Source organism: Gopherus evgoodei, chromosome 15 (genome assembly GCF_007399415.2).
Source record: "Gopherus evgoodei ecotype Sinaloan lineage chromosome 15, rGopEvg1_v1.p, whole genome shotgun sequence".
NCBI lineage: Eukaryota > Metazoa > Chordata > Testudines > Testudinidae > Gopherus > Gopherus evgoodei.
In genome coordinates, this window is record NC_044336.1 from 26635873 (window position 1) to 26659328 (window position 23456).

The following is a 23456-nucleotide window of genomic DNA, read 5'->3' on the forward strand; positions in this document are numbered from 1 at the left end:
CCCACAGATCGGCCCTTTCATTGCCACCACCTGGGCATGGCAGATAAACACAGCCACGCTCCACCCCAGAGGGGCTGCATGGCAGTGCTGGGCGCAGCACTCCCCTGGGCATCGACTGGGACTGAACCATCAGGTGCCTTTATCAGTCATTCCTCAGCGGGGCTTGGCAGCTGGGCCAGTGGCCGGCAGGCTGGGGCAGGTTCCCCACGCTGAGTAACTGCCCCGTTGGCTTCCCTGGCACCTTCCGAAGGAGGCTCACCAAGCACTTTCCACATATGAATGAGTGGTGGGCACAAGCTGGCGACCCACTTGCCCCGTGGTGAGTCTGGGGCAGAGGCAGGAGGGAGCCCAGGTGCCCTGGATCCACCCACAGAAGAGCTCAGCACCCCCGTGCACTGAGCCTGAGGATCCGGCCCTGCCACCAGAGCTCCCCACCACTCACCTCCTGGGGGAGACGCCCTTGGGCCCAGCCCGGCCCTGCAGCCCTTACAAAGGGCCTTGTCTTTCCTGCTGGTTCCTCTCAGCAGGGAGGGCGCTTGCACAAAGGCAGGAATCTGCTTTTTTATGGGAAAAGGGTTTTTTTCAAAGGCTCCTCACCCTGGGAAGAGGGAGGCCTGTAGCATTGCAGTGGGATGGAGGAGGAGCGGGAGGGATGGGGTGTGTTACAGGGAGGGGGGAGCGGGGGGTGTATCTATGTTTATCTGCACACCCAGCTGCAGCCCTCGCTGCCCCCCGCCCCCAGCACTCTGCAACCAGCAGCTGCCAAGGTGCGGACAGGAGTTGCCAGCACTCCTGCCGGCGTTTCATTAAGGCTTCAAGTGGCATGTGCCCCTCCAGCCCAGGCCTGGCACTGTGCCATCTCTGCAACTCCAGATGTCACCTTGGTGATGGGATGGCTGCGGGGAGCACTTGGCTGCCCGGCAAAGCCAAGCCAGCCTCTGCCAAGCTGCCAGCCATCGCCTCGTGAGCCCGCGAGTACCACAGGGCCAGCGCTGCTTAGTCATTCCAGGCCCAAGCTGGGGCCCCCTGAATCCCAGACGGCCTGGGCTGGAGCTGCCCCTGCCTCTCTCCGCCTCCCAAAGCCAGGCTGGGCTCTGGTTTCGCTAGCGAGGATGGAGCCGGCTGAATTCCTGGGACAGGAGCGCAGCACCAGCTGCTCCACCTGCGCCGTGTGGAGCCTGATGTTGCCCTTTGAGACACCGTGGCCCAGTGGGTCAGGTGCTGGGCTGCGGGTTGAGAGACCTGGGGACTAGCCCGGCTCTCCTGGGTGACCGTGGGCAACTCCCATCCTCTCTCTGGGCCTCATTTCCTCTGTTCCTAAAGCCGAGCTGATGAGATGCCGGGTCCTAATGGGTTTTGAGACAGAAAGCTGCTCCCTAATCATCCTCCTTGTGTCCGTGGGAGGTGGGGCTGCAAAGACAGCGTGCTTCAGGTTTGGACCTAGACGGGCCCTGTCCCAAGAGCTGTAATCCTCCCTCACTGCTCTGTGCCTCAGTTTCCTCTTCTGTGAAAGGGGGATAGATGCCTCCCCTGCAGCAGGGAGCTGGCTGTTGTGAAGGGCATTGATCCACATGGATGGAATTCTGTACACGCTGCGTGTGATTATTGCTTTGATTTTTTCCTCCTGTATATTTAATCCAGAGGTGGATGCTAGCCCAGACCCGGTCTCTGCTGTGCCAGCATGAAGCCAGAGGAACATTGTGGATGCACCTATTGTAAGTATTTTTAGGCTCCCATCACCGTGGTATCTGGGCACCTGACAGTCTTTACTGTGTCTATCCTCACACATCACTGGGTGCCAGGGCCCATGTGGTTAGTCCTGTTTCACAGCTGCAGGGGACTGAGGCCTGGAGCTGGCTCGACGCACTAGACCATCGTCTCCTGCCAGCGAGGGGGTTACGCTGGAGTAAGTGTGGGAGCAGGGCACTGTTCCTTGGTGCCACTGCAGGGCTCCTGTCTCAGAGCTGAGCCTGGCTGGCCTTTGGCAGGGGATGCGTAGCTGAAGGAGTCTTGCCCTGGTCCCTCTGGGCTGTGACTGGGCAGGAGGGAATCGGGAACGGCTGCGTTTTGGTCTGTACGGAGCAGCTCACCTGCCGACCCCCCCCGCCCGCCCGCCACCGTGGGCTCGCTCAGCCATGCAGCGCACCAGGATTGCCTGCCCCACTTTCCTATCCTAAGTCGTCTTTAAGATCCTTAGCGTAATCCCACCGAGTAATTCCCAAAGCCAGACCGTGCTTCCCACGCTAAGTCTGCATCAACCATGCAGCTCGGCACCCTGGGAGTCCCGCTTGCACACAGGGCTGCTGCAAGCCGCCACACCCCACAGGGCCAGCCGTGGGCGAAACCCAGACGCACAAGGCAATGCCTGCTTTCATCAGAGCCCCTGGACATCTGCAGCATGGAGTGCCCAGGGCAGAGGGAACCTGCTGACCCGCCTAACCAGTCCTGGGCAGGCTCCGCTCAGCCTCACAGCCTTCGGCGTAACAGGTCCATTGTCTCCATCCAAGGCTTCGTGTGCCATCTGCTCACCTCTCAGGCTGCCCTGGCCCACAGGAGGCTACCAGAGGCAGGGGTTGGCTGTGCACCCATCAGAGACAAGGGCTTCTCAGCCCACACACTGACTTCAGAGGGGCTGCTCCAGATTCAGGGCCAGCGCAACCCATTAGGTGACCTAGGAGGTCACCTAGGGCGCTAACATTTGGGAGGCGGTGACCACAGTGGCCAGATATTTGGCTGCCCCAGTCATCGGTGGTATTTTGGCGGCAGGACCTTCCTCCGCCTAGGGCGCCAAAAAAGCTGGCAATGCTCCTGTCCAGATTTGCACCGGTGACAGCAGCATCTGACCCAGCAACCTTCCCACTCTGCCCTGCGGACCCACATCCTTCCTATCCCCCAGGGCAGGTGGAGCACAGCCGGATGTCAGGCAAAGCTGCCCCCAGCAATGTGCCTCAAACTCAGCCTTGCTCTAGGGTCAGACAGGGAGTTCTGTCTCCAGAGGGTGTGTGGCTGTACCACGTGCTGAGGACACTTGTCTGCTAGGAACCCAGCCGAGAAGCAATCAGCCCACTGTAGCTAGGCTCATCGGCAGTGGGCCATGGCTCCGTCGCCATGTCCAGCAGGCACTCTCCGACTGGGTAGCACAGGGCCTTGTCATAAACGGCTGCCAGGATCCCCTCACCAGCTGCTCATGGCACATCAATCCAGTCTGGGTACGGGGGCTTTGGCTTTTGCCCTGGTGCTGGCACCCCTGGGTGAGACAGTGAGCTGAAGCCGACGGTGTGATGCTGCTTTGCACTGTCCCTTGTTCACGCTCATATCACTGGCAGGGGGAATGCCCTGGACTGAACCAGTGATATTTGGCAGGTGATCGGCCCATTCATTTTGGCATTTGAGGGACATTTGTGAAGAGATTAGCTCGCTGTTAAATGCTGGGAGGAGGTGCCTGCCTGCTGCCTGCTCAAAGTAACTGCACCTCATAAACATTTCCAGAGAATTTACTAGCGCTGTGTCCAGTTCTGTGCTGCACCAGGCCTGGGCAGGCCGGGGGGGTCACGTGTGCAGGTCGAGGTGCTGGTGAAGGGGGGGGCGGGTGCATCTTTATGAATACAACTGCTACAGTGATAAGCCAACAAGCTGCAACTGGCAATGGAGAGTCTGGGGCGCCTGCTATGGGGTGCTGTAGTGTGGGGGGAATAAGTGAGGGGCATTTCCCCGAGGGGAAGCAGCAAGAGCACTGGCTTGGGCCCTGACCTGGTGCTCATGAGACCTGGGGTCTGCTTCCGACTCTGCCACTCCCCTGCTGGGTGACCTTGGCCATGTCACTTTTTCCCTGTTTTTTTACCCTTTGGTGTGTTTAGACTGTAAGCTCTTTGGCGCAGGGGCTGGTTCTCCTTCCATGCCTGTGCAGCGGGGCCTGGCTCTTGGTTGGGTGCTCCTATAGCACACTAATAACTCTGAATTTTACCCAGTTCACCCTGTGGTGAAAAACTCCCCCCTCTCCCTCCTGCACCAACAGCCCCTTTCTTTTAGCAACTGTGTTTTGTTTTTGCAAGAGGAAAATGAAAATCTGCAAAGCTTGTGAGTTTCTACCGAGGGGCTGATTTCTGGACAGGCCCAGCTGAGACAGGAATGTGCCCATGAATCCACAATGTAAGCAATGGGCCACATCCTCCAAAGTAAAGTGTTATAACCTTCTCCTGAAGGTGAGTCTTTCTGCTTGCTTAAAACAAGCAAAGGAATTGTTCTAATAACAATGGAGTGGTGACACAAGCTGATAAGTTCCAGGAAGCCTGAATATGCAGCTGATTTTCTATGCTAGATACAAACCGAAACCAGCATGACTAGAGAAGAAAGTTTAGCCTGCAAAGAAATCCAGCAACCAATCTTGATTTAGCTGGTTGAATCTTTTCTCTCTCCTTCTTAGCAGAGTGAAAGGAAAATCTTCCCTTAGTAGGGCCTGATCCTGCAGCCAGTTGCTCTCCGCAACCAAAGCCCATGGTGCTAGGCAATAGCTCCAATTTCTTTGCATCTCTTCGTGTATTATAGTCGCTGGTGATACAGCAAGTGTGAAAAATCGGGATGGTGTAGGGGGTAATAGGAGCCTATATAAGAAAAAGACCCAAAAATTGGGACTGTCCCTATAAAATTGGGACATCTGGTCACCTAGCACCAACCAGCAGATGGCTGGGCTCAGCAGGGGGAATCAGGTGACAGTTTCTGCAGGACCTTTATACAAATGGTGGCCTGCATGTTAGGAAGGTTGTGAATGGCCAGAGTTGGGGTGTGAAGCCTCCCCTGTGAAAGCAGCAGGGGGAAGGCCTGGAGGAGCCTAGACACGGTCTCTGAGCAGTGGCACCATGGATGGCTGGACCTCTGGCCAGTGGGTAGGAGCTGTTAGACTTTGGCTGCAGGTCGATCCCTCGGTGCACAGCTTGGCTCGGTGCTCAAGAGCCATCTGTTCGCCCTGGCTGGCGAGCGGAGCTGGAGTGCCACCACGCACGGCCCTGAACAGAATTTACAGGCCGGGGGGCAACAGTGCCTGCAGGCCAAGTGTCAGGTGGAGGGCTGAGTCAGCCTCTGGCAAAATAAACCCAAGCTCTGGGCTGCGGAAGGAAACAGCCCTCAGGAAGCCATGTGTGGCGCTAGCCGGGGCCGGGGTGATGGGTCAGTACTTACGGCCGGCAGGAGAGGGAAGCCGGCCCAGATAGTGCTGTTTGTTGTTGTTAGTCAAGGACAAAACCCTTCTGGGGCGGCAGCAGCCGCCAGATGGGGCGAAAGTCTCATTCAGTGCCAAGGGCAGCATGGGGCCACGGGGGCAGCATCCCAGTGCCTAGCCCGGGGGGAGGGAGTTCAATCTGGGGGAGGAGATGCAGATACCCAGCCGCCCGCCATCCCTGGGCTGGCTCCCTAGGCCAGGACTGGACATGTGGGACCCCAGCAAGGTTATTTGGCGGGACAGATGGACTCCTCCGTCTCCCCCCCTACAAACCCTCTCAGTCTTCCCTTCCGCCCCAGCCCCCCCAATCTGCACACAAACAGCCCCATGGGGACTGTCCCACCAGCCTCCCCACATGACTCAGGGGTCCCTGTTCAGAGGCAGGTTCTGCCATTCCCCAAATCCAGCCCCACCCTGTGCTGGGCAGTGACACGTTCAGGCCCTGGGGGCTCCAACTATTGTGGGGGCCACACTCCTGGATTCTTCACCCCCTTGCCCGTTCACCTCCTCACCCACATCTGGCCTGGACTTGCCCTGCACCAAGAGCAAAGCCCCCGAAACCATGAGTGGCTGAGCTGGGGACGGGCAGGGCTGTTGGCAATGCCCATCTCTGCTGATGCTCACAGCCGCTGGCATAACGGCTTGATTTGCTTTATCTGTTGATTGGCATCTCCATGCCCTGCTCCCATCCTCTAGTGTCTGAGCACTCTGCATTCATGAATGGACTGATCCTCCCAGCCCCCCTTCCCCAGTGAAGTAGGGGAGTATCCCCCCATTTACAGATGGGGAAACTGAGGCCGAGAGAGGCCTTCCCCAAAGTCCTATAGAGCATCTAGCGCTGCTGGGAATCAAGCCCAGTTCTCCTTCTGCTCTCACCACTCGTCCTGCTCTGCTGTACCTGGGGACGCAGGTGAATTCCTAGATGGTCTTCATGGGGGCATAGCTGGATTCCAGTTTCTGCTTCTCACCTGCATTAGCCAGTCGGTGCCCGGAGTCCTGGCAGCTGGGGGAGGCAAAGGCATTTCAAGCCCTGTTTAAAAGCAAACCAAAGCAAAGCGCACCACGGGAGAGCAAGTCATATTTTGAAATCTGATACAGCACAGGAGATTAAGGGATTTCAAGGGGAACTGAACACAACTTTCTGCTTGGCCAAACAGTCTCAACTTAAAGCGATTACAGGGGAGGGGAGGGGAGTGTGTGTGTGTTTGTGTGTGTCCATCCGTCCGTCCACTTTCTAACCCCGGGGGGGGAGCAGAAACTGCCTTAGTAGGGTTGAAATTTCAGCTGAATCCTTCACCCTCGTGCCTCACTCTCCCGAAATAGCAGCAGTGATGGTTTACCACATCCTGTGCTGCAGTGGCCATCTGACCGTGCAGCCTCCCGCGGCTGAACCTTAACTCCCTGCACTTCCCTGGCCCCACCCGTCCCACCTGCCACCTGTTCCTCAGGGGCTCATCCGCCTGGGACTGGGAGTGCTCAGGTTGTTTGGGTTCTGCTGCCGTCGGGTCTGGCTCTGGCTTCCCTCTCCCTTCCCCCAGGGTTGAGCAGGCACCGCTGACCCAGCTAACCGCAGGGCAGAGCAGTACTGGCTTCGAAAACCTCTCTCTTTTCTTCAACAACGGGCTTTTCTTCCCACTCCAGGGGCTCTTCCTGGATTGGCCTCTCGCTGCAGAGAGCTGCCAGCTTTTCTAATTATACCTGCGCCCTGCCAAAGGCTCTCCACAGTCAGGTGACATTTTCCACACAAGCATTTCCCAGCTCCCAGGAGCCCCCAGCCTCCTGTGACAGTAGCAAAGGGCTCTACTCTGGGTCTCTTGGGCCTCTTCCCTCACAGCCCAGCAAGTGAAGGCTGCATGCATAGCTGGCTAGAATGCCAGATGCCGCTGCTCAATGCACACATTAGCCCCTCCCGAGTATCTGAGAGCCAGGGGTGTTCCCATTCACATGGCAGCTTTGACACTCCCCATCTGGGATCATCAGCAGGGTGTGAACCTGGGATTTGCCACCGGGAAGCACAGAGTCTACTACCGTCTGACCCATCAGGGTAACTCCATTAATGCATAGCAGCAGTAGGCTGTTATCCTCCAAGTGAGTGAGGACGTTGCCCATACTTTACAAACATGTTACACGAAGATGTGAACTTTTTCAATTACCCTGCTTTTCAACTTGAATAATTTGGTGCGGGGGGAAGGCGCCTGATTCTCAGGCATGTGATGTCCCTGAGCAGCCACAGGCCGAGCTTTCCCCACACGCTGCCCCCTGCCAGCGTTCAGCCTGTGTGGGTGAGAGAGGATTGCAGCCTCCATTCACCCCTTAGCTCTGGCGCTCACCAATCAGTACCAACTGGGCTGTAGTTTATCTGTGATATGGAACTGGGCCCAGAACCCAACAGCTCATTGCACCCAACAGTCCCCAGTTGGGAACAACCGAGAGGCGAGTGCCCTTAGCTGGACGTGAAAGGCCTTTCAGCCTGTTCCCAATCCCTGAGCCCCTCAGCCCCTCACTATTTGCATTCAAACAAATGATGTGGTGAACACTTCCTACTGCCACGGACCCACCAGACACGTGTCCGTACTCAGAACTGCACTGGTTATCCGGCCTCCTGTGCCCCTCTACAGCAAGGGAACCTCGAAACCCTGAGCTGGGGGCTGGAAGCCCAGTGCGGGGAGACTTGCTCCTGTGCGTCGCCACGTGAGTATGCGGGTGACGTCTGAGCTAATGGGGGATTTGACATTATTTCCTTTCTATTCCCCCCACTTCCCCGTTAGCTCCTCTATTGTCGCGCTCATTATGCCTCGGTTCTGAGGGCTTTGTCTGCATGTTAGCCAAGCATGTCCTGCTTAGTACCTAGTGCCCCCCCCAGCCCACCCCATTCCCAGGACACCCTGGCACATCCCTCCCCCCGCCTCCTATGGGAATCCCACGCTCCCCCACATGCCAGACCAGCATGGTGGCTCCGTGGACAGGGTGTACATGGGGGGGGTCAGAGCAAAGGGCACTAAGATGGCAGAGTCACCAGGACCCAGGCTGGCAGGGATGTGGAAGCCGTGGCCCTGGGGGTCAGCACCTCCAGGGCAGGAGTGCAAACATGGGGGCGGAGTAGTTTATTGATGCTGGGGAACCTGCATCTCCCCAGGTGGCCTCCCCTGCTCCCAGCTGCTGGCTGGTCCCTCTTCCCTTAGAGGTCTTTAAGGGGGAAGCAGGAGACTCCTGCGGGACTGAGTCCCTCCTGGAGCCCCACTGAGCTGCCCCCTTGTGCCCCAGGAGCTGAGCGGGAGGGGTGAATCACCTCTGAGGCCCCGGCTGCATCGTCCCCACCCCACAGGGCAATGCGGGCACCGGCCAGGCGGGGTAAATGCTGAGGCCTCAGTTCTGCTCTCAGCTCCACTTGCTTCCCCCATGTAGGTGAGGGCAGGGCTGGGGCCACCCCCTTCCAACAGGAGCCATGGGGCCCCTGGGATTTCTCAGACGCTGCCCCTGTATCCTAGCTGGCGTGGTGTACCCAGAGCCCTCCCCAAAGACAGTAGTTGGAGGTCAGAGCCAAACCAGGCCCTCAGGAACCAGCTGACTAGAGGAGCAGCCTGGTAGCTGCTTCCCTGGTAACCCAGCAGGGATGCAGGGCCTGCTGCACAATGGAACCGCCCCACGCCGGCCGGAGTCTGTCAGGGCAGGACAGAAGGGGAAGGGCATGTTCATCCCCCAGGCGCCATCAAATTTGCCCCACGACACAGGAGCTCACAGTCGCACCGCTGAGCTTGGCTGAGGTGTGACACACACACACACACACCATCAGTCCCACGGGCTCCGCTCGGCCCGGTGTCCGTCAAGTGACTGCCATGCACTTCACCGGTGCTGGCAATTCGTTGTCATGGGAGGGAAGACAAGGGGTGTTTACGGGTGTTTTGCCCCAAATTTTCCTTCCTTGACCCTCGCCCAGTGACATGCTGTCCACCAGTCATATAGCTGCTGCCCTCCACCCCAGAGTCAGCTGCATTCCATGAGTGCTGTATGTACCTACTTTGTACAGCCCCTTTGCCAACCCAGATGAAAGTTTACACAGCAGCTCTCTGGGTCATTCGTGTATCCTCCTCACTGCCATGTCAGCGCAGGCCTGCAGATAGCCAGAGTAAACATCTGCTGCAGTCTGCAGGGGGAGCAAAGGAGGGTTTTTGTAGGCCCTATACAAATGATGGGCAGTGAGAAGGTTCATCGCTTTCCTTTTGCAGTTTCCCATGGATGAGGGTGGCCGACTGCAGAGTGAAGCGAGAGAACCATAGGAGCGGGGCTAGGACAATGCAGGAGGCTGACGCTTTCTGGTTGTGGGTGCCCAGCATGGTACACCTGGGATCTGTCAGGGGGGAGGGAGAGCTCAGCACCCACAGCTCCTGGGACCGTTGTACTGGGGGCTCCCTGCATTCCCCCTCTGTGTATGTCTCTCCCCTACCCTTCTATTTAAGGGACTCCTTGCAACTCCTCCTAACTCCCCAGTGCCAGGGGTTGTGTGTGTGTGCCCCCATTCTCCCTGCTCCCATAGCAGGCCCACACACACACACACACACCAGTGTCTCTGTGTGCCCCGCATTCCCCCATCCCTTGTGCCAGGGTCCCGTGTTGTCACCCCATGCAGGGGCCGTGTGCCCTGTTCTCCCCCCTCATCACTGGCTGTCTTGAAGAGAAGTCCTGCAGGGTGTCAGCCCTGGGCAGATGAGCAGGGCCCAGAAACAGGCTCTAGCTGTGGCGGTGCTAGACACATGCGGGGGGGGAGGGGTCCCCCGTGTTCCCCATTTGCCCTCTTGCGGATTTCCAACTCCCGCCCCCAGGATTCCGCTGCTGTGTGTCCAGAACATGCCCCGAAACTTTGGACCTGCTGGGATGCGGCGCTCGCAGGTTCTGCCCCCACCCCCGGGGCAAACCCCTTTGGGTGGGGGGCAAGGCCGGCCCAGGCCGGGCTAATCGGCTGCGACGTGGCCAAGCCCCGGGGGAAGCCGGGGAGGGGGGCGAGGGCCGGGGCGTGAGGCGCTGAGTGGGGGCGATCCCGAAGCACCCCCAGCAGGGGCGCAGGCAGCCCCCGCACCCGGTCTCCGGGCAGGAGAAGCCCCGTCCCCCGGGGCTTGCGCTGGCTGCAGCCGGGCCCGCCGGGAAGTTTGGGCTCGGGGAGCGGAGCGCAGCGGGCGAGCTGCGAGCAGCCCCCGGGCCGGAGAAGGGGAGCCCGGGCTGAGAGCGCCGCGCGGGGCCGCTTCCCCCGGGGGGCCGGGCCGGGCCGGGCTGCCAATCCCGGCTCCGCGCACGCCTCGATCACCGCCCAGGTAGGAGCCCGGCCGCCCCCCGGCGCCGCTGGGCGGCAGAAGTTGGCAGGCTCCGGGGCTGTGCAGCTAGCGCGCCCCAGCCGGAGCCCGGGAGCCGGGGCCCCAAGCGCCCCTCGCCGTGGGGTGTGGAGGACCCAGGAGCGGAGGCTCCTTAACCCCCCGGGGGACCCCGGATCCGGATCTCCGGCCGTGAGTTCTCCGGGGCCAGCGGGTCGCGGCTGCGAACAAAGGGGCGAGTCCCCCCGCTGGGAGCGAGCAGCCCCCTCCCCAGTGCCGCGGGCAGGGGCCGCCTGGGCGAGCTTGGGACGGTCCTTGTGTGGGGGCTGGGGCGCGGGGGGCGGCTCAGGGAGGAGAGTAGGGGCTGGGAGCCAGGACTCCTGGGTTCTATCCCCGGCTCAGGGAGGAGAGTGGGGGCTGGGAGCCAGGACTCCTGGGTTCCATCCCCGGCTCCGGGTGGAGAGTTGGGGCTGGGAGCCAGGACTCCTGGGTTCCATCCCCGGCTCTGGGCGGAGAGTGGGGGTTGGGAGCTAGGACTCCTGGGTTCCATCCCCGGCTCAGGGAGGAGAGTGGGGGCTGGGAGCCAGGACTCCTGGGTTCTATCCCGGCTCAGGGAGGAGAGTGGGGGCTGGGAGCCAGGACTCCTGGGTTCCATCCCCGGCTCTGGGCGGAGAGTGGGGGGCTGGGAGCCAGGACCCCTGGGTTCCATCCCTGGCTCTGGGAGGAGAGTGGGGGTTGGGAGCCAGGACTCCTGGGTTCCATTCCCGGCTCAGGGAGGAGAGTGGGGGCTGGGAGCCAGGACTCCTGGGTTCCATCCCCGGCTCCGGGTGGAGAGTGGGGGCTGGGAGCCAGGACTCCTGGGTTCCATCCCCGGCTCTGGGTGGAGAGTGGGGGCTGGGAGCCAGGACTCCTGGGTTCCATTCCCGGCTCAGGGAGGAGAGTGGGGGTTGGGAGCCAGGACTCCTGGGTTCCATTCCCGGCTCAGGGAGGAGAGTGGGGGCTGGGAGCCAGGACTCCTGGGTTCCATCCCCGGCTCCGGGTGGAGAGTGGGGGCTGGGAGCCAGGACTCCTGGGTTCCATCCCCGGCTCCGGGTGGAGAGTGGGGGGCTGGGAGCCAGGACCCCGGGTTCCATCCCCGGCTCTGGGAGGAGAGTGGGGGTTGGGAGCCAGGACTCCTGGGTTCTATCCCCGGCTCAGGGAGGAGAGTGGGGGCTGGGAGCCAGGACTCCTGGGTTCCATCCCCGGCTCCGGGTGGAGAGTGGGGGCTGGGAGCCAGGACTCCTGGGTTCCATCCCCGGCTCAGGGAGGAGAGTGGGGGCTGGGAGCCAGGACCCCTAGGTTCTATCCCCTGCTCTGGGTGGAGAGTGGGGGGCTGGGAGCCAGGACCCCTGGGTTCCATCCCCGGCTCTGGAAGGAGAGTGGGGGATTGTGGGGGGGCTGGGAGCCAGGACTCCTGGGTTCTATCCCTGGCTCTGGGAGGAAAGTGGGGGCTAGTGGGTTAGAGCGGGGGAGGCTGGGAGCCAGGACTCCTGGGTTCTGTTCTCTGTGACTTGGGTGAGTGGCTTATCCTGTTTGGCCCTCAGTTTCCCCAGCTATATCAGACACGGAGTGACACAGGCACACCCTGAAAAGGGAAGTGCTGGGCAGAGGGAAGCCTTGGTTCTGTCCCAGTAGGTTTTATGGGGAGAGGAGAGGACATGGTTCTCTTCTCCCTATCTTTCCTCTGTCATATACACACACACTCCACCCCACGACCAGACCCAGGCAATCCAGGATGGATGCGGTGGCCACAGCCAGCCCCCCCAAGGAGCAGAGGGGAGACTGAGATGCTGCCTGGCTCCTGTGTGAGAGCAAGGTGCCTGGAACCAGAGATGGGGGGCTGCTCGCAGAGCCTGGGTCAGGCTTGTTTCACCGCACACGTTCTGTGGCTCGATTCGGCTGTGAAACCTCAAAGAGCCGTTTGCCTGTGGCTGGTTTGGGCTAAGCACAAGGAAACGTGACCTGCTCTGACTTGATGTCCTTCGTGCAGAGCCTCACAGAGCAGGGGAGAGAGGCATGGGGATGGGTGGAACGAGGAAGCAGCTGATGGAGGAAGGGGCCTGAAATGTACTAGATGGGTAAGAAAATCTCCCTGTGGGCTTGGTGCAGGGTGGGAGCAGGAAGATTTCTGCCCAGACCTGGGTCTGAAACAGGCCCCTGTGGATCCCACTAGTAACCACATGCCCCGTTCTGTAGGCCGGATCCTTCTCCCACAAGGCTCTGTCCTTGCTCCCCCCTCCCCGGACACAACATGCTGCTTGTAAAGGTCTCCGGAAAAATGGTATCAGCATATACTGAGCCAAAGCAGCTCCTGGAGCGTGTGGGCATCCGAGCTGCAGGAAATTCTAAGCCAGGCTGACGTACGTGGGGCAAACATTGGCCTAAGCAGGGGCAAGGCCCATGACTTACCCCGGGCCTGGGTTTGGCCTGCTAGGAGACAAGTGACAGCGAGGGGAGCTTTCCATCCTGTGGTGTAAAGAGTTAAGTGCGGCTCCTGTTCCTCCCTAATAGGAAAGGCTCCGTAGCTGCTGCCTGGGGAAGGGATGGATCCGTCCGACTCCCCAGTACTTCCCCGTGTGTCCCGACGGCAAACCAGTCAGAGCACAAGCCTGGGGACCAGGACCTCCCGAGCAATCTGGTCTCCCTTTGGGGCCTAGGATTCACCCAGCCCCTGCAGGTTTCACTTTCCTCCTCTGGGAGAGGATAAAGCAACGTCCCGCGCAGACTCCAAACGATAACAGGGAAAGCTGTACGGACGAGAATGAATCCATTCACAGCCACCTCTGGGGAGGAGCCAGAGCAGCCATTTAGCAATACACCACAGCCCCTTCAGCCCGTTTAGGACACGAAGCCACGTCCAGTTGGATGGGGGGCACGAGGGATTTAGGAAGGATGCAGTCCCCTAGCCTGGGATTTGGCCAGGACATCCAGGCTGTGTGATCTTCAGTGATCCCAAGCAATCTCACCCAAACAACTGTGCTTCCACACTCCTAGCACTAGGGTTCTCCACTGACTCTCTCCTATGGGGCACTGGCCTGGGCCAGCCCTACTTAGCTTTGGAGTAGGGGCACCAGACAGCAAGTGTGAAAAATCGGGACAGGGTGAGGGGTAATAGGAGCCTATATAAGAAAAATACCCCCAAAATCGGGACTGTCCCTAAAAAATCGGGACATCTGGTCACCCGACTTAGGAGGGGGCCACAGTTGCCAAGTCACATGGAGGAGGAGCAAGGTGCAAACCCAGGAGCCTTAACTAGGTGGTGCAAACCGGCCACCGTAGCAGCCCAGCTAGCTGGAACTTCCAGTGGGATGGGACTGGACGGGACAGGACGGGAGGGGCAGGGCGGCAAAGTAGCCAATTGTATTAAAGTCACGGCTCTTGATTTTGAAGAGTACGGCAGTGACATTGCAGGGACGGGGTGGAGTGGAGCTGGGAATGTGAGGGGGGGGTGGCAGGAGGCGGGGATCGAGGTGGGGGAGTGTGTGAATCCCGGGGATACTGAGTCTGCCAAAAACAGAGCAAGTGGCAGAGAAGAGCTAATGTTTTGGGCAGGAAGGGCTGAGGCAGTTTGAGGCGAAGGTGCACTTGGGTGGTTTGGGGCCTGGGCCTGCAGGACACGCTAGAGAAAGCAGTGTGTGCAGGTGAGAAGGCCGGGGCTCAGTGGCTGGAAGAGCCAGGTGCTGCTGGCAGGTAGAGAGAGACGACCCCCCGAGAGCCTGGGAAACTTGCAGCAGGCCATGGTGAAAGGCTGAGCAGCAGCCCGGGGCAGGCGTCAGCAGCTGGAGCAGCCAGCTGTGAGCTGGTGAGATTCCAGCCTGGCTCCCAGGCCCACACCCCTGGGGGGTCCCAATCTCCAGGGCTGATGAATTGTTTTCTCAGGTTACCAACCTCGTTTCTCGATCTGTCCAATTTTTACAGGCTCCTTGGGAACCCGCCCGGTGCCTTCGTGACAGCCCAGGATGGCCACGCCCTGGTTTCTGCTGATGTCCGTGTGGCTCCCGCTGAGATTTCTGCCCGTGTGCCGAGCTCAGGAGCCACCTCCGTCTGGGTGCGGCACGGACCTGCCCTTGCTGTACTACAACCTCTGCGACCTGTCAGCGGCCTGGGGCATCGTGCTGGAGGCAGTGGCCAGCTTCGGGGCAGTGAGCAGCTTCGTGCTCACCATCATCCTAGTGGCCAGCCTGCCCTTTGTGCAGGACCCCAGGAAAAAGAGCCTGGTGGGGACTCAGGCGTTCTTCCTTCTGGGCACGTTCGGCCTCTTCTGCCTGACTTTCGACTTCATCGTCAAGCGAGACTTCTCCACCTGCACCTCGCGGCGCTTCCTCTTCGGGGTCCTCTTTGGGATCTGCTTCTCCTGCCTGGTGGCCCATGCCATCACCCTTAACTTCCTGGCCAGGAGGAACCATGGGCTGCAAGGCTGGGTGACCTTCGGTGTGGCCCTGCTGCTGGCCCTGGTTGAGGTGATCATCAATACCGAGTGGCTGCTCATCACCCTGGTGAGGAGCGACGGCCCCTCCCAGGACCCCTGCGCTGTGGCCAACGAGGACTTCGTCATGGCGCTCATCTTCGTCATGTTCCTCCTGTTGGCAGCCTTCGCTGCCCCCTGGCCCGCCCTGTGTGGCTGCTACAAGCACTGGAGGAAGCACATCATCTTCATCCTCCTCACCACCTCCCTGTCTATGACCATCTGGGTGGTCTGGATCATCATGTACCTCTATGGGAACCAACAGAGGGGGGGCCCGGCCTGGGACGACCCCACGCTGGCCATTGCTCTGGTGGCCAATGCCTGCGTCTTTGTCGTCTTCTACATCATCCCTGAGGTCTCCCACGTGACGCGTCCAGGCCCAGAGCAGACCTACGAGAACGACATGTACCCGACCAGGGGCGTGGGCTATGAGACCATCCTGAAGGAGCAGAAGTCCCAGAGCATGTTTGTGGAGAACAAGGCCTTCTCCATGGATGAACCCTCCTCAGGTAGGCAGGAAAGCCCCTGGGCAAAGGGGCTGCAGGCACTGGGGTGGGAGAGGCAGCTGTGTCTCTGGGTGATTGTACGTCCCTCTGCAGATGGGGCTTGTGCTGGGGTGTGGTGCTGGTGGTTCCCCTGTCACGGCAAATTCCAGCTGACTCGGGGTCCATCCTTCGTGTGCACACACGCTCATACGCACGGACGTGTGTTCTGGGAGCTGCCCAACAGCACCGTCCTATGGGAGCTGAACCTCGGGCCAGGGGACCAGCCTGTGAGCTGTTCCCTGAGTCCAGCCCTGCATGGCCCTGAGCAGCCTCCGCCCGCCTGACTTCCACGGGAGCTAGCTGAATAGCACCTCTTGGGGGAGCTCAGCGCTGTGCAGGATTGAGCCCTTTGTGACACAGGGCGGCTTCCATCGAGAGACCCCCCCTCCCCTATATCCATTCAGTCAAATATTTGGGAGGGGGCCAGGGACCGGTGGAGTTCAGGCTGCTGCTGATGACAGAGCTGGCCAATAACGTGGACATAGCGGGCTGTGAACCATGGCTTTGGCAGGGAACTGGAGGCCACCAGCCCCAGTGCACGGGGAGGAGTTTATATCTGGCATTATACCCACGTGTCTGATGTTACCCCCGCTGAGGGTGGCAAGGCCAGTGCCTGGGGAGGTGGCTGAGATCAAACTTGTTTGTTTATGTCCTCTAATTGTATGACTCAGCAGCTCCAGGCTGCGCCCGTGGCAACTGCCCATCTCTCTCCCTGCTCCCCTCTGGCCACCTCACCCCCTCTTGCGTCTTTCCCTCAGGTAGTGTCGTGGTGTGTTAGGCGCTGAGCTCTCTGGGGCAGGGCCCTGTGTGGGGGCAGCAGCCAGCACCGTGGAGCCCTGATGCTGACGGGGGCCCCGGTTGCTACAGTGATACAAACACCCCTTTGTGGAGCACAGAGTGTGGTTCCTGGGAGGGAGTTGTCAGCCAGGCAGCCTGCCCTGGTGGGAAGGTTTGTTGTGACACGGTCCATCCAGCAGGACCTGGACAGAGACCACCTACACGCTTGGATCTGGTGAGGGGACAGCCCACTATCTGCTCAGATATCTGGACCGGCTGAAATAATGACTTCAATTGTTGTCGTTCTGGAAACACACACAGGCTGTGTGCTGGCCTGGGACTTTACCGCTGGGGGGGGGGCAACCGTTTTCTTCCTTGTGCGTGTTGCCAAGAGCACACCTCTCCTCAGGGGCTTTTCCTCCACTAAGAGAAAGTGTAGCTGCTAGTTCTCCTGCCCCTCCCACCTCCAGCTACGACCTGCAATAACAAACCTGTGCGGTGCCACGGCTCTATCGAGAAGCCAGACAAGAACAAAGCAGCACGTGTAACCGAGGGCTCACAAGCCACCCTACAATAACACGTTTGTGTTTGCCATGCAGGCGCAGCCCCCCCATAACCAGCCAGCATGCGCAGGCCAGAGCTCCCAAGTGACCCTACGATAACAAACCATTGCTCGCGCCTAAATAACATGGACCGGTGCCCGATTGGCTAAGACTGCATGTGACTGAATTGCTGCTGGGACTGGGGCCAAACAAGCCTTGCCTCCAGCCCCCAGCTGCTCGCCCCTGGGGGGAGGACCACTTTTGAGTTAGCTCATTAAAACCTGCTTGTTCATGCTGTGCCATAAACAGATCCTTGCTTCACAGCCGCCTTCTACTCTGGAGGGCTGGTCTGCACCCGCACATTGGACCCCGCTAATGACGCTGGTCTTGTGAGAGCAGCACAGTCCTCCCAGAGGGGCCATAGTCAGAGCGGGACACAGGTGCTGGTACCAGGATAGCTTATTCCTGTGCACGCTGGGGAATAAGATAGGAACATGGGAGCAGACGGGTCCCTGAGTCCAGTTCCTGCTGGCGCAGGCAGTCCCGTCGTATAACCCTAAAACATCCCAGCATAAGGCCCCTTGAGCGGTGCGTAAGTGTGGCTCCACCCGAGGTTGTACTGGAGTAACTATAGCTGACGTGGCTCTGCCAGCGTGTGGAGCAGGCCTGAGCCAGCCGGTGCCCTGGGCTGGGGTGGTCTAGGTTTGCCTGCCGCGGGGGCTGGACTGGCTGATTTCCCAAGGGCCCTTCCAGCCCCAGGTCTGTGTGATTCTGTGACTCAACGGTCTGTACGTCGCCTCCCAAGTGCTGCCACCTGCCTGCGCAGCGCCGGAAGGCTGCCCGGTTCTTAAGGCAGCATGAAAAACAGCACATCACGGCTCCATCTTCATCAAGGCCATTGTCGTGGGCCCGATCCAAAGGCTGCTGATCTCAGGGACCAGCTCCCATTGATTTCAGTGGGCGTGTGTCAGACCGCAGCCATCTGTGCCGGTGTCCAGCCAGGAGGTCCCTGCCTGCCGGAGAGAAGTCTGTCTACTCCCTTTCAGTGTAGCCAGTGGCCAATTAATGCATGGGCCCATGGGTCCTGTGCCCAGGAGCCCCGGCCATTTTGGGGACCCCAGGAGTGCCAGAACCTTGTAGAAGTGGGGGGGCTGCACTGGTGCCTGAGCTGTGACCCTGTCCCCTGCTCCTCCTCTTCCCCAGGACCCCACCCCCTGGCCAGGCCAGAAGCTGGATCTGGGCAGTGGTAAAAGCTGACATGGGGAGCGCTGGATGGGGAGCCGGGGGGCCTGAGAACAGCCCCTGACCCGTGTCCCTGCCCCCCTGGGAAGAGACTGGATCAGCTCCCCTGCTGCCACTGCTCCGCGCCTGCCCAAGGCGACTATGCCCATGTTAAAGTGGGTGGGCATGGGCCCCCTGGCCCAGCACTTCTGCCCCCGGCATGCAGGGGGCCCAAATATTCTGTGTGCCCAGAGCCCCAATAAATCTGAATCCACCTCTGAGAGCAGCCCGGTGCTTTTTCTCTTTTCAGCCAAGAAACCGGTGTCACCTTATAGCGGGTACAACGGGCAGCTGGTGACGAGCGTATTCCAGCCCACGGAGATGGCTCTGATGCACAAAGGGCCCGTAAGTCAGACCAGGAGTGTGTGTGTTCTCCCCATGTCAGCCGGCCAGCGGCCGCTTGCTGGGAGCAGGACGGGATAATGTCCCAGCACAGGCCCCGCTCTCCGGCCAGGACACAAGGCTGTGGCTGAGTGAGGCACGGCGCCGGGGGGTGTATGTTCCATCCCTGGCTTTCCTGCTAGCCTGCTGAGCTGCCTTGGGCAAGTCGCTCCTCCCTCTTGGCCTCGGTTTCCCCTCTTGCCCTCTGCCTGTCTGGCCTGTTCAGCCTGTGACGCTGTCTGGGCAGGGATCATCTCCCACATGGCGTCTGCAACGCCTGGCATGGTGGGGCCTGATCTCAGTTGTGTTATGGGAGTGAGCTGAGCAAGGGGCTGGTCCCCAGCATCCTGCTGTGAGCTGCTCCAGATTCCAGTCACCTTAGGGTGCAGCCAGACACAGCCTGGCATGGTTGGGTTGAGGGCGGGTTGCACGGGTGCGCTCTATCTGGGCACCCCTGGCCCCATTGCACATGAGGGAGGCGTGTGGACAGGCCGTGCACTTTCTACCTAGATTGTGAGAGCTGATTTGAATGGCCTGTTGGTGCCTGGAGAGCCCCTCCCTGCAGGGACGCTGGGATGGGGCTGGGTGGCAAGCCCAGGAGAGCTGAGGGGTAGGTAGGCCACTCCGAAGTGCCAGCCATGTCTCTTCTCAGCCCTGCCCTCACTTGTTCTCTTTCCAGTCCGAAGGCAACTATGACGTCATTCTCCCCCGGGCCACCGCCAACAGCCAGGCAATCAGCAGTGCCAACTCTACCCTACGTGCAGAGGATGCCTATGCGGCACAGAGCTGGCATGCAGCAGCCCAGAAGGATGGCAAGGGCATCCAGGTCTGTGATAATGTGCAGCTTTACCACTGAGGCAGCATGACGAGTGGTTACAGCAGGGGGAGCTGGGAATCGGGGAGGTGGGGGAGCTTTGATTCTACTGCTACTGTCTCCCTATGGGACTGTCACGCTCTGTGCCTCAGTTTCCCTACCTATTAAATAGGGATTAAACAGATACTCCGCTTTGTGAAGGTGTTTGGAGACCTCCTGGTGGAAATGCCTCCTGTGTGTAAGTCCAAGGGACTGTATTGCTACTAGGACCCGTTGTCCTTGTGTCCTCTTGTTAACTCCAGCCTTCCCAGCTGGCCTGGGGAGCTGCAAGGATCAGAAATCGATTGTGCTTCATTCCAAAGGTCTAGTACCTCAGTGGCAGGTCTGGGAATAAAAACCCTCTTTCCACAGCTGGGGATCAGATTTCCCAGGGGTCAGGACTGGTGTTTCCGATGCAGAAACTGAGGCAACAGGCCTTGCCCTCCTCTTCGCTGCACGTGGTAGCAGGGCTGGAATAGAACCCAGGAGTCCTGGCTCCCAGGCCCTGGCTCTAACCCTGGCCCGTCCCTGCCGATAGAGGTGGGCTGTTCCCTGCTCTCTGAATGCAGCAAACAGAAGGTTTGTGTGTCCAGGCCTCTCCAGGAAATCCACCCTTCAGACGAAACACCGCAAAGCCCTTGCGCGACTAGAACGCACTATTCTCCAGCCGCCTCCTTGGCATCGCGGGGTTCTTACCGCTGCCTTTCTGGTGGGGTCTGACCTGTCCCGGGCAGGAACTGGCTCATTTCTAGATTGTCAGAACAATCAGTTTTTTTATTTCAACCAAGGCCCAGACTTGGGCGTGTGACAACGTGAGAGGCCTGTGGGCAACCCCCTACTGACTCCAGCTTGGCCATGTCCAGGGGAATTCTGGGTCGAAGATATGGCTGTGCCTCCTAGCTGCAGAGTCCTGATCTCCGTCTCTCTGCTTTAGGCTCCCTCTCCATACAGCAAGAGCAGGTGGTAGAGATCCCCGCCCTGGTTCCTGCTGCTCTAGAAACACCGGCGATCCCCTTCCTCCAAAGAGGGAAACTGTCTGCTTCCCCACCCGTGGACAGTCAAGCCAAGGCCAACGACGGGAACTGATCCTAGAGCCTCCTGCAGGGCAGGTCAACGCCCAGAAGAGGAGAGAGAATCCAGCTTCTTCCCCACCCAGCCGTCCCCAGAGAGGACCCAGAAACTCTGCTAAACACTGGCTTGGCTCTCAGCCCCTCTGTGCTATTGATCCTCCTGCTGGGGATGCTGGACTGCACAGGCTGCCTATGGGCTGGGATGCTCCAGGAGCTGCTGAGGTTGGGTCCTGATCGTGGGAACAGCCTTTCCTGTAAACCCCCGGGGTCCCTCCTGGCAGCGGTGAGCATGTGCTGCCTTGCACCTCGTCCCTATGGGAATCGCCTCTTGGCTGCATGAGTCACATTAGCTTTGCTGCAGCGCCCACTCTGCCCGTTGGCTCCCTCGCTTCGCTCCCTGTGCCCTCCTGAAGCCCCAGGACAATCTGCCACTCGGTGTCCAGATGCAGGAGAACCACCCACAAGTGGCTGCAGCCAGAGAGCGGCTGCAGGCGTCGAAGGCCGTAGCTTCATGTGGGAGACTGGCAAGCACCTGTCTGATGGAGCCTCCAATTGCAGGGAGCCGAGCTGAGCAGGTCTCGGCTGGGACCTGCCTTGGACAGAGCCACACAGATCTCCCCGACTGTTGCCCTGGATGTGGGGCCCTCCAGGGGCTGCGTGGCGTTCCCTGCCCTCAAGCCACGCCCATTCAGCCCAGCATGGAAGAAGCTGAGTCCTAGGACTGGTGTCCTCCACAGGCCCTGCCCTGGGGTCCATTCCTTCCTGTTGCAAAGCCCATGTGGTATCTTCCCCACCGCGTCTTGGCCGGGAGAGCACAGGTTCTGGCTGGATCGCCGCCTGGCTCTGAGACGTGTTCTCAGTCAGCCCCACAGCTGACACAGGAGACCTCATGGTGCTTTCTCCTGGGCGTCTCTGTCCTGGGTTTGGAGAGCGAGGGGCATAGAGGTGTTTGCACACGGATCTGCTGCACTGCTGTATGGGAACTGTCAGCAAAGGCTGACCTTCTGCAGCAACTGCTGTCTGTTCTCCTGCCCCAGGCCCGCAGTGCTCAGACTGGGGGTCTCCCCAGCCGGGTGCAGAGGGGGGCCAGCGGCAGGATCCATGGAACGGCAGCAAGTGCCCATGCACATGTGTGGTGACTATTGGGGCAGCTGCTGCAACTGGGTTCGTGCTGTGTGGGGAGCTGGCAATGGTCTTGCTTGGGGACAGGGGCAGCAAAACCTGGCAGCCCAATTGTGTGGATGTGCAGGTGGAGGAGAACTGGGGTTGGGGTCCTGTCCCCCTCCCACCCTGTGACCATCCTGCGCTGCCAGCCAGCTGCTCTTGAGACCTGCCGTGGTCTCCCAGGGCTTCCTCTTGACTTCAGCTGTCCCGGGATCCCTCCCCTGCTCCACCACAGGCGTGGAGCCATGTGGAGCTGGGGTCAGAATGCAGACCAGCAGCACCACAGCTCTCACCCCTGCCCTGACTCCTTCGGTGCCTCAGTTTCCCCCATCTGCTAAGTGGGGATGATGGCACTGATCCCCTTCCCATGCCACTGGCTGCAGAGAGGGCAAGTGATCTCCTGGCGCAGAGTGAGATCAGAGGCAAGAAACAGGCCGTGGTGTGGGGAAGGGGAGGAGACTGAGGGGGGAAAGACAGAGATCCAGGGCTGTCCTGGGTTCTTGACAGCCTGGTTCCCCTCCCCGCTCTGAACAACCCTTGACCTCTTCTCCAGCCTCTGAGAGCAGCGCGCTCAGGGCCTTCCCACAGGGACTGTAAGAGCATTTGGTTTTTACTGATCCCGCAAGCAAATATATTTTATGGGGTGGGCGTGGCCTATACCATGTGGGCGTAGCCAGACCCTCTACCATCTTTGGTCTCCGACACGCGAAGGTCCAGATTCTGCTCTCGTTCGCCCCGGCATCCAGTGGGAGTGAGTCCATGTTGGTGTCAGCAGTGGGTTTCTGGATCACCCCAGTGCCGCTGAGAACAGGGACCAGCTTCCCCCAGTGACTTTTGGCTTTTTTCGGTCAGCGTGTGCAGAATAAAGCTGGTTTTTCCTACGTGGCGCAGTCGTTGCTCCCTGTCCGGCTCGGCGAGGGGAGCTGTGGTTGGATAGACGGGGAATGGAGGGGAGGGGGCGCATGGGGGGGGAGTGGGAGAGGGAATGGGGACGTCTTGCAGGCCAGTTGGGTGGAGGAGGGGAATTCACTTATGTCTCCCCCGCAGTATAATAGGAGGGAAGAGCGGTCGGGGCGCAGCTGTACGTGGCGGTGGCTGGAGCTCAGAGGGCCAGACTGAGTCCGTCCTGCTGACACAAGTGCCTGGAACAAGGGGCTGAGGGGAAATCACCGTTCCAGGTGACAAGCTGCAGCCTCCCCAACCCCTGCTTTGCCCTAATGGAATTCATTTCCCGGGGCCGGTTGGAAACCCCACCGAGCTTCCTGCCTTCCCCGTCTTGTTTCCTCGCAGGAAGCGTTGGACCCATGGTCCGATTTGTTCCTTCTGTGGGTCAAGTCGTGGTGCTGCTGAGCACGTCCCTTCCCAAGAAGGCGGCGCCTGCCCTGCTCCCCAGGTCGCCCCACGGGAGGCTGGCCTGCAGCAGGAGGAATGTGGATGAGCGAGGTGGCAGGGGTGGGATCCTGCCATGGGCTGTAAGGAAACGGGGTGTCCCAACCCTTCCCAGGGAGCCTGGACAATGCAGGTTGGCTTCCTCTTTTTTTGTTTTTTTGGAGGCAGGGTCCTCTCCAGCCTCCCCCAGTTTTCCTCTTTATTCCCAACCATCACTCTGCAGCCCTCAGCCCTGTCCTCCCCTGCACGCACCGACCCCCCACTCTGCCACTCCTTAATCCTGCCCCACAGCCTCCTGGTATCCCTGCCCTGGGCTCCCCATCCCCACAGCTCTGCTGATGCCCCTCACTCCTGACCTGCAGCTCCCCCGCTGTGCCCCTCTGCAGAATGGAGACTGTTAGCCAGGCTGAGATGAGCACAGGTGTGGGTCAC

General features: G+C 60.0%; 1 protein-coding gene across 3 annotated transcripts; it reads left to right on the top strand.

Annotated features, from left to right (window-relative positions):
- The first annotated feature begins 825 nt into the window (after window positions 1-825).
- On the top strand, window positions 826-22521 carry GPRC5C (G protein-coupled receptor class C group 5 member C). 3 transcript variants are annotated; one of them, XM_030534687.1, is made up of 6 exons: window positions 826-963; window positions 1642-1715; window positions 14476-15531; window positions 18418-18512; window positions 19228-19374; window positions 20190-20326. In XM_030534687.1, the coding sequence occupies exons 3-6, from the start codon at window positions 14517-14519 to the stop codon at window positions 20241-20243; spliced, it is 1311 nt and encodes a 436-aa protein (XP_030390547.1). In that variant the 5' UTR covers window positions 826-963; window positions 1642-1715; window positions 14476-14516; the 3' UTR covers window positions 20244-20326. The 3 variants fall into 3 exon arrangements, with proteins under 3 accessions (XP_030390547.1, XP_030390548.1, XP_030390546.1); XM_030534688.1 differs by lacking the exons at window positions 826-963; window positions 1642-1715; window positions 20190-20326 and adding exons at window positions 10578-10710; window positions 20336-22521; XM_030534686.1 differs by lacking the exons at window positions 826-963; window positions 1642-1715 and adding an exon at window positions 10578-10710.
- The last annotated feature ends 935 nt before the right edge of the window (window positions 22522-23456 follow it).